The 17233-nt window shown below is 35.1% G+C and overlaps 1 protein-coding gene across 9 annotated transcripts in view; it reads right to left on the bottom strand.

Annotated features, from left to right (window-relative positions):
* The window catches only part of PIK3C2G (phosphatidylinositol-4-phosphate 3-kinase catalytic subunit type 2 gamma), a 423460-nt gene that overhangs the window by 326964 nt on the left and 79263 nt on the right, over positions 1-17233 (bottom strand). For all 9 annotated transcript variants that reach the window (XM_028829285.2, XM_028829284.2, XM_028829283.2 and 6 more), the window contains 2 exons: positions 15099-15169; positions 11476-11539 (listed from right to left, as the gene is read on the bottom strand). In XM_028829285.2, the coding sequence (XP_028685118.2) occupies positions 11476-11539; positions 15099-15169 (135 nt within the window). The remainder of the gene's footprint in view (positions 1-11475; positions 11540-15098; positions 15170-17233) is intronic.

Below are 17233 nucleotides of genomic sequence, written 5' to 3'. Positions count from 1 at the left end.
ACTCAATATAAGTCAATATTGTGATGTGGCTACCAGATCCAGTTCATTATTAAATTGAATCAAAAGACACATACTCTGCATAACTAGAAAGTGAGTTCCACCACATTTTCAATGTATATTATCCAAACTGGAGTTTAGTTTGGATACTAGATTTGAGAATGTACTTGATAACTTGAAAATTACCAAAGGACAACAATCTTACTATTAATATACTGTTAATACAGTATTCATTCAGAAGAGCATCATAGACACTACTGTCAGCTCTGAAGTCAAGATCCGTTTGTTTACATCCTGGTTCTGCCCCTTTCTACCTGCGGCCATCCTCAGAGTATTTAACTTTCTTGTCCCTAGGCTCCCTCTTCTGTGAAGTGAGAATAATAACTAAGTTTCTGTAAAGATTAAATTAGATAAAATATGAAATATAGTGCCTGGCAGATAATGAGGGCTAAATTTTAATGTTTAACTAGTTGATTTTATTCATTCACACCAATCTTTCAGTTTATAAGAGAAATGAGACACTGTATATGCACAGATAACTAATAGAATAGAAATTAGAAAATCATAAAAATCGGAAAAGTCATATTAGGTTCTATGTTTATTTTTTCATTCCTCTGTTCTAAGTAAATACGTGTGATACATGAGTTTGTGAAAATTCATCAACATTACTAAATACTGGGTTGACTTGGGTCACTAGGTAGCTGGTAGCTGATTTACTCAATCTATTACTCCAGTCTTGCACTACTTCTTATGTGATCCACTTATCTGATTTAATATTTACATTCTGAAGATAATCATTATATTCATGCATAACTGAGATTGCTAGAATATGTGAAGCAAAATATTGCAATTGTAAAAATTGAGTTGGTGATTAATTGGATATGAGAACCAACAGAAAGGTTGGATTTAAGATGATTCCAAAATTTCATTTCCAAATTTTGGAAACCAAGAATACAGGTGCTATTCATTATGGCAGAAACACAGACAAAACGAAGATTTTTGGTAGAATCATGATGTGAGTATTTTTTGATACATAGGTTTTGAGCTTCCCAGAGGAAATGCAATGGAGTTCTATCTCTAGCAACTGGTGGACTGAGAAAATATAGACACACTACACCACACACACATACACACACCACATGGTGTGTGTATAAACATTAAACAAACTATAAGAAAGGTAGGATAAATATTAGGGTTGCAGACATTTAGAGGGAACTTCAAGCCTGAGCAGTAGCTCCAACAGTGATGCTGCAATGGCCTGGAGGAAATATCAGACTAGATGTAGATCCTCAGCTGTAGGATTGGTGTTTATTGCTAACACTGGGAAACGTGCTGAAATCTTAGGACTAAATCACTTGGTGAAAGTAGGGGAAGGGGCAGGACTGGAGCTAAGATCCTCAAATAGTCCTCAAACATTGGATAGCAGCCACCTGTAAAGGTGGGAGAAGAAAAACTGTTTCTACTGATCAGAAACACTTTTGACGAAGCCTCTCTCTACTCAGTCCTTGAGTAAGGAAAATTATTATCTGAGAAACTGAACCCTAGTCTGTGCTCTCTGTGTCTCCGGAGTATTAACTTGGACTATCATAGTAGGAATTTATGTTAAACATTACACTAGGCTATTGTGACTTTTTTGGACCCAAGCAGAAGTAAATGCACAATCATTGTATAGAAACACTTTTCTATACCAACCTACAGAGTTTTTTCCCAAATACACATATATATACACATGCATGCACACACACACCAGAGTACAAGGGGAATATCAGTTTAAAACTTACAAACCCTATGATGGCTAATTCGCATTATGAGATCCCCTACAGATACAAAATGCAGTAGGGTGAGCACCCTATTTCAAGAAATAATAAAGGTAGACTTGGGCAACATTTTCATAGAGGTGATACATAGACAAAAATTTGAATATGATTATCCCGAGAAAGAATATAGAGAAAAAAAGTTGAATGCTGGGTGCATAACATTTCAGAACTTTTATTATTTTAATGATGGAGGAGAAAGTTTGGGTCACAGATGGAGCATGCAGTGTGGAGACATAAGCCAGAAGACTATATAGCTTAATAGACATCAATGTGAAGGTAGCTGATAGTATTACAAAATTTTAGCTTGGCAAAAAAGAAAAAAAATAAAACATTATAACCATTTCAAGTATTTGATGGTCTTTCAGGTAAAAAGAGGAGTAGATTTCTTGTAAGTAGCTCTAAAATGATAAATGAGAACAAATGGTTGCAAACCTAGAGAGGTTATTTTGACTCTCTAGTTTTTCTTAAAATTTTAAGAAAAGTTTTTCTTAAAATTATTTGTCCAAAAACTGTGTAGGCTGCCTTTTGAGTAGAAAGGTGCTCTAGATTCAGGTATATGAGCAATCAGGGATATTTAGAGAAGATTTTTGCATTGCATAGGATTTAGACTAGACTGCCTCTAAATTCTTTCTAACTTCTTTGGGTTAATGAAAACCCGAAAACAACGCTATGATGTTATTTTCTGTAGTACATTCCAAGCGTATCTTTGGAAATATTGGATGTTTCCTGAACCTTGAAGGAACCATATGCTAACACTTTAGAATTAATTAAGCATACTTGAAAAATATTTTGAACATTTGAAAAGATGGGTAACAACCTTTTCTCCCCTGCATCTTTCTGGAAAACCAAACAAAACATCATAAGTGGTTGATTATTCCCGTCTCTTATTCAGCTGTGATGGAGACCAAAGCAGTATGCATTTAAACAGCCACGTAACAGCATACCATCTCCTAATTTTATACAAACTTTAATTAGTTTCGATTTATATTAGACATACTGAAAATTATCAAATTCAATTAATGAGTTTGGAAACAAATTGAGAATTTAGAATGCTTTTCATTCCAGGTTCGGTAGTTAGTGCCAATATGAATTATTTTTTCCTTAAAGATTAAAAACAGCTTTGAAATGCAACTTGGCTTAAAATATAAAAAAGGATGAGTTCATGTCCCTTGCAGGGACATGGATGAAGCTGGAAACCATCATTCTTATTTAGCAAACTAACACAGGAACAGAAAACCTAACACCTCATGTTCTCACTCATAAGTGGGAGTTGAACAATAAGCACACATGGACACAGGGAAGGGAACATCACACATCAGGCCTGTCGGGAGGTGGGGAGCAAGGGGAGGCAGAGCATTAGGAGAAATACCTAATGTAGGTGAAGGGTTGATGGGTGCAGCAAACCACCATGCCACATATATACCTACGTAACAAACCTGCACTTCCTGCACATGTATCCTAGAACTTAAAATATAATAAACAAACAAACAAATGAAAATATAGAACATTGATTTCTCTGCAACAATGAAAAAATCCAGATAATATACAAAATTATAACTTCTTCTGAACCCCGCTGATATTTGAGGTCACAAAGTGACCAAGTAAACCAAACTACACAGTGAAAACCGTTCCAAAGAGAGTTGGGGCACACAAAATGTTCAAACTTTGGCAGAGCACAGGAGAAAGAGATGGTCACCATACACATGAGTAGGAAGAAATTAGCTAAAATTCAACAGATTTTTTAAAGGCCAGGTGTGAGTTAGCATGTCAGTTTGGAATACCAGGAAGCCCAAGACACATGGTGAGTTTACAATCTCCTGCAAGCTTTTTTCCAAGGATGCCTATCAGTTTTTTGGGGAAAATACTGAAAGCCGTGCGGGAAACTGAAGTCATATTCTGTGGTGCAGGTGTGTAGGTAACCAGCTGTTTCTGGGAGACAGTTATGGGGCTCTGTCCACTTCTGTGGATCCTTTTTGCATAAGAAGCAAAACTCTAAGCTGCAAGGGGAGGAGCAGCAAACCCTGTGTTTCCCTGAGCCCAGGCAACAACCCCTTGCTTCTGGAGAAGTAAAAAGCAAAACAGTCTTGTCTCTGGGGGAGAAGTAGGACATAGATGAGAAGCTCCTTTGCTGTTGAAGGAAGGGTAGAAGCAAAAGGACTTTGCTTCTGGGGAAAGGCCAGGAAACTCGTCTTGGGTTCAAGATCTTACCTGGATACCAATTAGAGGTCAGGGACGAGGAGCAATACACTCTCGTTTACTGCGAACGACTAACTGCAGATATAAGGCAGAGTTTGGCCGCCATGTGGAGGAGGGGCAGGAATGCTCCAAGAGTCCTAGTCCTGAGACTCAAGTACACAGAGTCTGCCTAAGGCTGTGATTGGTTCGTTACAACACTGAACTCCCCTTGTCCCCACTGCCAAAATAGGTCTAGCATTGAGTAATAAATAAGCAAGAGTGGAGTACCACTGGGAGAGAGACAACAGCATTTAGAGAGACCTTCTCTTTGGCACAGACAAGCAGGAGCTGTCAAAGCTGAGGATGAAGCAGGATCCTACACGGAGGGAAATGTCATGGTACCACAGGCTCCACTGTAAGCACGGATAATAATAGCTTATCTAATATTTTACGAGGCCAGCATTACCCATACCAAAATCTAACAATATTATATGAAAATAAAAACAAAAACTGATGTCCCTCATAAATATAGATGCAAATATCCTTAAGAAAATATTACTTAATTCAAGTTAGAAATATATGAAACAGATTATAAATTCTTAGTAAGTATAATTATACCAGTAATAAAAAGATTTTTAAAATTTGAAAAGAATAAAAGAGAAAAGCCATATGTGCATTTGTACATATGCACAAAAAGCATTTGGCAAAACTCATAATCCATTCAAGATATAAGCTCTTAGTAAACCAGATACAGAAGGAAGCTTTTTCAACCCAGTAAAAGATAACTTTTTATATTACAACATAACCTCCAAGTAACTTTACATTTAATGATAAAAGACTGTAACGTTCTCCCTCAAAATAACAAGGCGGCGATTTTACTTCTAGTAAAATCCTATTGGAGGCTCAGCAAGTATTAAATAATAAAGCAAGTAAAAAATAAGAGGGCTATAGAGGAAAAAATAAAATTATTTCCCAGATGACATGACTGTATATGTAGACATCCTAAGGAATCCAAAAAATAATTCTTAGATATAAAAAGTGATTTCAAGAAGACATAGTATATAGGTCAATATATGAAAGTCGGGTCTATTCCCATGTATTAGTAACAAACAACTGGAAAATAATATAAAAATATTATTTAAAATATTAGACAAGAACATGAAATAACTTTAATAAACTATGCATAATCTCTATGCTAAATTATAAAGCATTGCTGAGTGATTTAATAAACCTGTGTAGATGAAGAACTAGATCAGATTAAATTGAACTCTCATGAATTAGAAAATATAATTTTTTTAAATATCAAGTTTCCTTACATCAATCTGTATATTCAATGCAAGTGTAGCAAAGTACTTAGAATAGCCAAAATTTTTTTAACAAGAATGATTTTGGAGAACTTATATTGCCTGATACCAAGACTTTCCATGAGCATATGGTAATTAAGGCAATGTTGACTGATAGTAGGATAGACATATAGATTTATGAAACAGAATAGGGAGTCTAGAACTAGAACTGTAACTTGAAATGGATCATAGAATTAAAGAACAGCTAAAACTAAAAATAGTATTGAAAAATATAGTATGCAAACTTCTGTAGCAAATCTTTATTAAATATGATAAGAAAGCATAAACTGTAAAGTAAAAATAAACCTGGACTTCACAAAAATTAAAAGCTTCTGCTTTCTGAATGGCATGTAAATGAAATAAACAAGCAAGCGAATAAACAACAACCAGTCACAGGGAGACAATGTTTTCAATACATATGTCCTACACCTCACAATGAACTTTCTTCTGGAACATATTAGAACGATTACAATTGCGGTTAGTCATGTGCAGGAGAGAGTTTACGGTTCCTTGTCCCTGGCCTTTAATTGATATCCAGGTAATGTTCTGGACCCTTACAATTTGATAACAAGAGGATATATAGTTCAACTTTAAAAATAGGCAAAAGATTTGAACAGGCACCTGACAGCAGAAAATATATAAATGAGCAGTAATTCCATGAAAAGTAATTCGGCATCATCAGCCATTGAGGGAATACAGATTAAAAACTGAAGGAAATATTGCCACATAGTCACTAGAATGGCTAAAATTAAAACACTGACAATAACAGGTACTGGTGAGGATGTAGAGCCACAAGAATTCTTACATTGTATATATGATTCCATTTATATAAAAGTCAAGTAAAGGCAAAAGAAAACCAAATAGAGAGCAAATAAATTTTTGGTGTGTGAAATCTGGGATGAGAGGGATTTACTAAAGAGGCAGTTGGGCATTTTTTCTTGTAATGGAAATATCTTGTATCTTCATTCCAGTTGTTGTTACATAATTATGTACGTTTTGAAAACTAGTCAAACTGCCCACTTAACATGGGTGCATTTTATTTTACATAAATCAAATTTTAAGAAAAGTGACTTAATAAATAAGATAATTAAAGTGAAAAGTCCCTAAATGGCAGAAGACATTTACAATACACATAACTGAAGGAAGGGTAAATATATAAAGAACTCCCATGAATCTACTTGAAAAATCTACAGAAATGTGGAAATATCAGCAGAAGTTTGAACAGGTAAGTTGTAAAAGAGGGCAGTTGAATACTACATTTTTTAAAAAGGTTAAAGACTCATGAATTTTACGAGTTTAGTATGAATTTTTGAGTCAGAAAAATTAAAGTTGATACAAAGATAGCATTACATATACCTAATGTTGGCAAACATATATAATTTGGACTACACTATAGGTTGGCAGGAAAATGGAGCAACAGGAACTCTCATATATTGTGAAATGGGTAAAACATCATTAGAAAAGTGTTTGGTATTGCCTTGTAAATCTATGTCCCTAGGTAAGTGCTCTAGAAAACCTCTTGATGTTATTTCAAATATACACCAACAAGTAGGATAGATAAATAAATTGAGGTCCAGTCTTTTAATGGAATATTATACGACAATGAAAATGAACTAATAACAACCATATGGAACAAGGTGAATAAATCTCACAAATAATACTGAGTGAAAGATACAGGGCTCAAAAAGTGCATATAGTTTGATTCCATTCATGGAGACCTCAGAAAGAAAATCAATGTCTTATCTTGCTAGTAGATATAAACTTTGGTGATGAAATGATAAAGAAAACCTACAAAATACTTTTCATCAAATAGGACCTTTTACATAGAGGAGAGGAGACATGAAGTGGCAAACAGGTGTATGATATCAAAAATATTTTGTTCCTTAACTTATTTTTTAATAAGAGTGCTTTTCTATTATTATTCTTTAATTGTGTGTTCTTCATGTATTATATAATTTACCACATAAATCACCAGTAGAATGTCAGATCATGTTATTCCTTCGCACAAAACACTCTAGTGTTCTCCATCTCACTAGCAACCCAAATTATGTTGGCTAGTGATTATCTTCTACTTTGAGAATCTACTTTTAATTTTTTTATACTTCTTGAAATCTGAGAGTGTTCTATACATGATAGCTTTGACTTTTAGTAGTTTCAATCTGTGCTTTATTTCTGCTAAGGTCAGTTACAGTTCTGCAATAGTGCTTCATTTTCCTGGGCTCTGATTTTATTGCCTTTATTTCCTTGACTTCTTTTGCAACGTTGCAACTGCTCCTTGTTACCTATTAATTTTGTCTGATTTTATTACACTTTTTTGCTCATTTCTCACCTTTTCTTATGTTCTATTCTGAATGCAAATCAACTTTGTGAAAATTTTCTTCTGGATCCCATACAATCCTCTACTTGAGTGATAGTGATAGAAACGGTAGCAATAATAACAATAAAGAAACACGGGTACTTATCTTTTCTTAAAAACATTTTATCTTCCATCACTATATTATACTAAGAACATTATATCCATTGTTTCATTAATTATTTAAAACATCACTATATCATATTTATTATCCTCACTCTAGCAATGAATCATATAAATCTGAGGAAGGTTGAATACAAAACTTCCGTAGTGGTGGAGGGTTGACTTATAGATTTATCTGACTTTGGAATCTCTGCTCCTAAATTTTGTCTTAGACTACCATTAGGCTTAAATTATGCTTGAAATTGGAACTCTGAAAATCTAACAATAGATTTGCTTGTAACCAAGAGAGTTTCAGTTTAAAACAAGCTAAATATAAAATCCCTATGTGTCCTCTTTCTTTCTACTCGTATATGGAATTTTCTTTCTCTCTCTAGATGAATACAGTTAGATTTTCGTTTTGAGCAAGTATGAAATAAGTATTATTTTGCCCTCCTCACTGAGTTACTTAAACCTAAACACTAAAGATGTCATATTCTTCTGGTTGTCTACTTGGTGTAGCCTCTGAGTCATGGGCTAGATGGAGAAGGACTTGGGGGTTCTCAGTTATTTTCTGACTAGATAGATGTTTCATGAAGCTAAACCAAGTTTTGAAGCATCAATTGATTTGCTTCAACCCTGGCCCACATAATTTACAATAAATTCAACAATTACTAGATTGTAGTGTAAATTTGTCATTCATGGTAGGGATTTCCTACCATGATCCTGACTGGCATTTTAATAAAGAATTTTGGAGACAACATATTAGAGACTACTAGGAAGAAGTGATTTTAAATCAGAAGTTGATTCTTTCTCCAAGGCTACAATTTGGTTTTATATTGCTTTGCTCTGTGTAGACACCATTGTGTATATTATTTATGTGGACAGGCTGTCTCTCCAACTAGATCATCAGCAACTTCAGAGTATAGTTTGAACTCCCATTTCTCTTGGTTTCCGTGAGTAAACAGTTTCATAATTCGCATGAAGTAAGCATTCAGTAATACCTTTTGGGCAGGGGGGGATTCTCTTTTTTCCATTCTTGATTTTTCTGAAATTCTTATTGGATTCATATTATTCAATTTCTATGAAATTAAGAATACGGAATGAATTCAAAAATATTCTCTATAGTTCAGGGTTTTAATGGAACAGAAGAGAGGAAAAAATGTCTAGTGAAAAAGCTCTTTGTAAATTACATACAAAACTAGCCATCTGACATAATAACCAGAATGCCTGGCCTAAAATGGGTATCATCTAAAATATGTTGAAATAAGAATTGTGAGGAAAGAAAATATTTATTCATATTATTCAATAATAATATTCAATAATATTGAATATATTCATATTATTCAATAATGAATGTCTGACCTATTCAGCTGCATGCTTGTTATTTTTTCAAATCATGTGTAATAATCCAAGTTTGGGAGATATGAAAAAAACATTGTTTTTCCAATTGACACTGTTTTGGACAGGATGAAATGCTATTTGATGTACTTGTCAAATAAATAGAAAGCACAGAATTGTGAACTGATAATATCATAGTCTGTCCTCATTTCTAAGATATTTACTATTGATGCTTCATAGGCAAAAATCTCATTTAAAGAGCTCATTGTTTTGATTGAGTTCATCTGGAAAATCGCATACACTGTGACCTATTTAGAAAATAATTTAGCTGTGAGTGATGATTGCTATTTGCCAATGATAATGGAAAGACAGTATTTCTCTGGTATTTTGCCAACTTTTAAGTCATATTAGAAAAATTTACAATAGTCGATCGTTTCTTTCAAACTAGAAATATAGGAGGCTTCATACATAAGTAATAAGATCAAGCTTCTGAATTTGGAAATTAAGAACTGTTATAAATTATCGATAATTTGTGTGTGAAAAAAGACGTCTATGATATGTGAGCAGTGCTGAGACATTCAGACAACTAAAATTCATTCATGAGTAGGTTACCATAACCTCAAAAGTATATCTACACATAGTAAAGAGACAAAAATACTCTAGGAATTAAATCTTAATATATCCTGGTAACCTGGTAAGTCTCACATTCTACATGAGAAAGAATGACTCTCACAAGGCTGAATTAGAAGTAGTAACCATAACATTTTATGAGACTTAAAAGAAGCTAATTGTGGATTCTTTTCACATTCCACATTTTAAACTTACAGACTCAGACCAGGCTGGAGTAGGAAAAATAGAATTAGGGTGAGAGGATTACACTTTATGGAGAAACGTAAGTCTTGTATTTGTAATCTCCATGTCTTTAGATATTTATATGGAAGTCACATACAATTTCAGTATCTACATCAATAAACAGAATTTATTATTTTCAGATATATTTAATGTTTATTGATATTACAAATAGTTATTATCTGAGATATGTACCCTTTTATTTATATCAGGAATCAATTATTTAACAGAAAGAAAGAAGTCACTTGTTTAAAAAATGTTCCCTGACTCACAATATTCTGTAATAATATGATGTTTTATCTGTGGAAGGCTAAACCTTCCCTGGAAGAAGAAGCTGTAAGAAATAATCTACCTAATGGAGATCACAGCTTCAGTGCCCAATAGGTGACCAAATTGCCACAGTCTTGTACTGAGTTCATCGCTCCTCTGCCATGCTACCTTCTCTCTTCACTATTAGAGTGAATTGATGTCTCCACGGAGTCAGTCAGCAGCCTGGGAATTTTGAGTTATTCTTGGCACATAGAATGTCACCAAATTATATAAATTGTACATTTTCACTTCTTATGAATCTGTCCCCTCATATCATCCCTATAGTAGAGTGTTTGTCCATGCTCTCATCATCTTTTTGTGCTAATGAAATGTCCTTCTAATCATCCATCAGTCATTCTACTACTCTACCTAATGGCTCCATGTCATAAGTGGACAAAGTAGAAAATCATAAAATTGGCCATAAAAGGTCCATAAGATCCTACGTAATGTGGCCCCTGTCTGCTTCTTTCATCTGATTTTTTTTTCCAACCTCTAACATTTGAACAGCCAATTCAAATGTCATAATTTCCTAATCACACCAGGCTGGCTCCTGACTCTTTTCTGTCTCTCTATCTCTCTCTTTTTTTTCAGACTGAGTCTCGCTCTATCATCAGGCTGGAGTGCAGTGGCCCGATCTCGGCTCACTGCAACCTCCACCTCCCGGGTTCAAGCGATTCTCCTGCCTCAGCCTCCCAAGTAACTGGGATTACAGGCACCCACTACCATGCCCGGCTAATTCTTGCATTTTTAGTAGAGACAGGGTTTCACCGTGTTGACCAGGATGGTCTGGTTCTCTTGACCTCGTGATCTGCGTGCCTCTGCCTCCCAAAGTGCCTCTGTTCATGTTGTTCTTTGCTGAAAGTTATCTCTACTCCCCACCTTCCTTCACAATGCCCCTCTCTGGCTGGGAGACACATGCAGTACTCATTTGTCAACATTCAGCTGAAATGGAAAAAACTGACCATTCTTTCTTATGCATCTGTATACATACAGTCTTTCCTCAGCAGCTGTAGCACTTTACTGCATATGCCTTTCTACTCGTCTATTTTTCCAGGTTGAAATGAAAGCCTTTCAAGTGTAGATCCTCTGTTTTATTCATTTTTGTCATCTTCAAAATTTGCAGTTTTAGAAAAGTAGTAGGTGCTTTAAAAATGCTTACTGAATTGATGGTTAAAGTAACAAAAATCAATACCTGGGTTTTCAATAGATATTTCAGGTGGAAGTCATATTTTTTGATGACTGTTAAGAGACATTGTCTGGAAAATGAAAAACAGAAACTTTGTTTAAAATTGGATGGGAAAACTTACATTACCTTTAGCACAAACATTTATCACAAATTCTGTTTTGCCCATGATACTATCGTAGGCATGGTATAAAAAGGATTATTGTTGACATAATTTTAAAAACATCTCAGAAGGGTGCCTTATAAAGTTTGTATAACTTGATAGACTACAAACATATTTGAAAGTCTTAGAACTCCAAAGAATTAATGATAAATTAAGCAAACCTCTCAAAGGCTGATCATTATATAAAAGTACTCTTAATTCAAACTAAGTTGCAAAGGGATTCATAAGCAGATAATGGCATATATTAACATCAAGAAATATTAAGTATGCAAAATCTTGTAGATAATTGCATTTGGAATTAATGGCTTATATTTATAATATATGGGGCTGTCTCTGACACCAAACCTCTGCATTTTTCTTTCCTAAGCTTCTCTTATTACTCCAGCTTTATCTATGCTTAGGGAGAAGCCATGCAATTTGAGCAGAAATTCTTCTGAGCTTCGCTGTTCAAAAATTATTTTCCCAAACATTATTGACTTTACCTTCTTATTTGTCTTGAAAACTCCTGACTTAAATTGAATCATAAGTCACACAACTCAAAAACGCAACATGAAAAAATACACCATTATTTTTACAGTAGCTGCATTTTCATTTTTTTTACATTATCACTTTAGTTGAAGTCCCTCTGTCAGTTCAAAGACAAAATGCATAGAATATGTAAAAGACAATGAAAGGGGAGGAAAATAATAACTAAAGATTTGGGCAATGGCAGTGTTTTATATAAAACCTGAAACTACTAGTATCACCAAGAATGCACCCACTTCAGCACTTTGTTTTTGGATATTGTATCTATTTTATAGAAAAAAACTACTAGGAACTGAAATCAAAGCCCTTGCCATCCAGTGCTTGATTTTTTTTGATGACCCAATACGGCGTTCTGAGGAGGGCAGGCAGGGAAGCGTTGTATCCCCAAAAGTAAAGTTCTACAGTGGCCTTTATAAGGCTGAGAATGTCTCTGTGTTAGATACCCTTTGAGAAAGATAAGGGGGGAAGGGTCAGAACATGATGGAAGTGGAATAAGCACTGACTGAGAGTTAGATACTTGGTTTTAGTCATGGCTATGGGATTAAATATTTGTGTGATGGTTGCCAAGTTTTTGAACTTCTGTTTTTAGTTTCCTTACCACAGAAGAAATAGCGCTGGGAGATGGTATCACCCCAGACTGTAATCCACTGCCCTGGGATTGGAGGGAGGGGTGGAGGCGTAAAGTCTGAAGCTAGGCTGTCCCAGACATGTTTCCTCTACTCCTTGCTACAGCAGAACTTTGCTTTGCCCTGCATTAACCCTCTGGACCCCTGCAACTGCACACTGGCCATCAAATGTCTGCTAGGGGGCAGGCAATGGCAGGGGTAAGACAAAAACAGAATGAAAGCCTCCTTCTCTCACTGTCTTCTCACAGCCTTGGCTTGCCTCTCTGTCCCCAAGGTAGTAGTGACTTAAAACATGCAACAACCCTCCACCAACCCTTTCAAAATAGTCCTTTGTGTCCCAAGGATTTCCTGCTTTTTGAAAAACTTCTCATATTTGAGGTGTATGTCTGTTTCTCTGCCTTTCTCTCTGTTTCCCCCGCCCCCGGGTAGATTTATTTTGGAAAAAGGAAACTACAGACCTTGTTTATATGTTATACAACAGAAATCTATGGTGGAATCCTGTAATTATCTATAAAACGAAAATTGGTGTTAGATTATGTCTAAAGTCCTTTCTAGTCCTAGCCATTCTATGACTTTATGGAGTGAAGATGGATAGTTTTAGGGAGAAGGGTGGCAGAGAAGGGCACATGGAAAAACACAATAGTTTAATGAAAGAAAATATCCTTTGTAAATTTCAGGCAGACCTGATTGTAGCCCTGCCACTGATGACCAGAATGGCCTTAGGAGAGTTATTTAGCCTCTCAGAACTTCAGTTTCTTTAGTTTTGAAACAGCATAATATGTATTATCACAGAGTTTTAGAAAGAATTAGATGAGATAATATATGTAAATATATAATAATAACTTCACAAAATCATTACCCAACATAGTCACTAAAACCAATTTTAGCTCATATTTTTATTTATGTTTTAAACTTAATTTTATTTTTTAAATTAATTAATCAATTTGTTTTTTGAGATGAAGTCTCACTCTGTTGCCCAAGCTGGAGTACAGTGGCGTGATCTTAGCTCACTGCAACCTCCACCTCCTGGGTTTAAGTGATTCTCCTGCCTCAGCCTCCCGAGTAGCTGAGATTACAGCACATGCCACCATGCCTGGCTGATTTTTGTATTTTTAGTAGAGTTAGGTTTCACTATGTCGGCCAGGCTGGTCTTGAACTCTTGACCTTGTGATCCGCCTACCTAGGCCTCCTAAAGTGCTGGGATTACAGGCATGAGCCACTGCGCCTGGCCAATTTTATTTTATTTGAAGTTCCAGGAAACGTGTGCAGGACCTGCAGGTTTGTTACATAGGTAAACATGTGCAATGGTGGTTTGCTGCACCTATCAACCCATCACCTAAGTATTGAGCCCTGCATGCATTAGCTATTTATCTTGATGCTCTCCCTCTCCAACAACTCTGATGGGCCCCAGTGTGTGTTGTTCCCCTCCATGTGTACATGTGTTCTCATTGTTCAGCTCCCACTTATAAGTGAGAATGTGTGGTGTTTTGTTTTCTGTTTCTGTGTTAGTTTGTTGAGGATAATGGCCTCTACCTCCATCTATGTCCTGCAAGAGACATGATCTCATTCCTTTATATGGCTGCATAGTATTCCATGGTGTATATGTGCCATTTCTTTATCCAGTCAATCACTGATGGGCATATGGGTTGATCCCATGTCTTTGCTATTGTAAATTTAGCTCATATGTTATATCAGGCTTTACTTTAGAGATGTATGACCTGTATCTCCCACACTACATTTTCTCCTGGTTCAGCTCACAACAGCCTTAATTGTAGATATACCCAAACTCCCAGTTTAGCTACCTGATAAGTCTGTTCTTCCAAATAATACATGCATACATTTAGATATAAGAATGAAGTAGGATATGTTCACTTGTTTTCACTCGAGTTTTCCAATTTGAATTTACACTCCTCTATTTATGATATACCATTTATTTTCAGGGATTTCAGAAACAAATTAAGTAGGAGATGGTTACCTTCGAAGTATTAAAATTGTTTTACAAAGAGGTTAAGTGACATATGCAAACCCAAAGTCACAAAATGAATCAGGAAAACAAGTCCTTGAAAATGTAATAACCAGCAGCAGAGATTTTTTTTAATGGATGTTAGAATGTTCCGCAAAGTGTTAGCAGCTCTTCAAATATATCTGAACAACTTTGAAGAATGGATAATTATTAACAGAATATGCCTATTAAAAGAACATTAGCTTCCTCAGTCCCAGTGAAAGGACGGTTTTTACAATCAACTGAAAAATACTGAGATTTGACATTTGAGAATTCAATCAGAAAGTAATCTTGCAACAAATATAAAATGTCTTACCTGGATACTTTCCAAATATGCATAAATTCTAGAAGTTGGTTCAGATAAAACTGACTGTGGTCCTCTTCATGCTGTAGACAGCAGAATATATTAATATTTATAGAGTGAATAGAAATGAGTACCAGATAAAAATAGGTCCGTAACTTCCTGCTGCCATTTTATTCACCTATTTTGATAACCCTCATTCATCACGTTTATATTTTTTCTTAAACACCTTACAAGACTCTCCTTTACTATATAAGCCTTTTCAAAAGTAAAGCAGAAAGCTTAGTTTTGGTTGAGAATAAGCCTAAAAAACAGTTGAAAAACATCATGGCATCAACCAAGGTCAAACACTAAATTTTCCTACTAAGTAGGAAGGTAGATTTTTAGGCACCACTTCTCCCACATACATGAACTTTTTTTTTTTTTTTTTTTTCATATTTAGGCCATGCATGCCATGGCAGTGTAAAGCCTGACATTTTGCCAGATGGGGGAGCAGACACATAATCAACTCCTTCATTTTTCAGCTTCACCACATCTTGCTGCTAAAATGTCAGTGTAAGAAAGCTTTCCGTTTCATGAGCACTAAATTATACTAATTAATGACAATTACTGGTAGGCATAAATTCTAGGGGTTAGTTGGCATTTTGTTTTCATCCTATATAAGCATGAACTACTCATCTTAAAATATCGTGCCTATGGCCTGTATGTGTGTGCACACAACACACGTACACACACACTCATACCTTAACTTCTTGACTAGTTTTCCTGCAACAGGGCATTCATGAAAACCCTTTGCAAGTACGCAGAGAATGCAGTATGTCTTATCATAATTGCACTATTTCACCACACAGTGGCATTAAGGTTGAGATCTGAGTGAGTCCCTTAATGTCTGGGGTGTATGTAATCTTGTGTGTCAATAAACACAGTCTATTTTTAAAACTGACTATTAGAGATTCGGACAGTAAACATCAGAAGGAAAACCTTTATATGGCCCAATGTCAAAGGTGAATTAATTTTTATATTGGTTTGTTTTGTGAAGAGGAGGAAGGAAGCTAAGTTAGATGGAAAGAATAAGGTCACTGTTATAAACAATATTTTGACTACATGCTGTGAAAAAGAAACACTATGTAGAATGGCTGAGAAATGAAGATGTGAGTCTAACCTTCTAGAAATTTACATATAGAGTCACTGGGACAGCTAAAATAAAACGTGTGATAGTGACAAGACAACTTTTTTCTGCAACAGAGAAAGCTAAACTGTAGTCATGAAAAGCATAGTAAAAGAAGAGGGAAAACAGAAAGCGAAAAACAGAGTAAAAATAAAAAAGTAAGATTTGAACTGTAATATTTGGCACTTGCCTTCTTTCAGAAGTTAAAACCAAAGCAAGAATATAAAGAATATACTTAATTACATATTTCTAGGAAAGCATAATCATATTCATTTAAAAACCAATTTATTTGGTTTCCAGAAATATTTTCAGTATTTGCCTTAGTACCTTTTACTAGAAATTTTTTTAAAATTTAAATACCTCCATAGGCTGGAGGAAAAATAACTTCGTAAGGTACATGTATTGGAAACATTTTTTTGTTAAATTATTAACAGATCTTGAAGAAAAACAAAAGCTGGAGGAAAATTCCTGTAATGGTCCATGAAAGATAGTGTGAATTTAACTTTTCCCTAAAGCTGAAGCCATACCTTGGCCTTAAGGAAAAAGGAAAAAGTTAAAAATTTTTTTTCTCATACAAAAATCTATTGCTGTAAATGTTCTGTGAATATTCCCCTGAGCTATAAGAAAATCTTGATTTTATGATTAATATCTACAATGTTGGCAATATTTTTGATCAAATTTGAGATAGATAAAAAAGGAAACAAATTTTAAAATATTAAGTTTTTCATAGCTAATCAAGGTAGCAGATTTAAAATTTTGAAACCTTGGATGATTTCTAAAGATCATCAACCTGCTTTTTATTATTTATTTATTTTTTCTTTTTTCGAGATGGAGTCTTGCTGTCACTCAGGCCGGAGTGCCAATGCGTGATCTTGTCTCACTGCAACCTCCGCCTCCAGAGTTCAAGCAATTCTTGTGCCTCAGCATCCTGAGTAGCTGGGATTATAGATGCACAACACCAGGTCCAGCTATTTTTTGTAAA

This window comes from Macaca mulatta, chromosome 11, assembly GCF_049350105.2.
Source record: "Macaca mulatta isolate MMU2019108-1 chromosome 11, T2T-MMU8v2.0, whole genome shotgun sequence".
NCBI lineage: Eukaryota > Metazoa > Chordata > Mammalia > Primates > Cercopithecidae > Macaca > Macaca mulatta.
The sequence above is the reverse complement of the archived record's forward strand: the minus strand, read 5'-3'. Positions and strand labels throughout refer to the sequence as shown.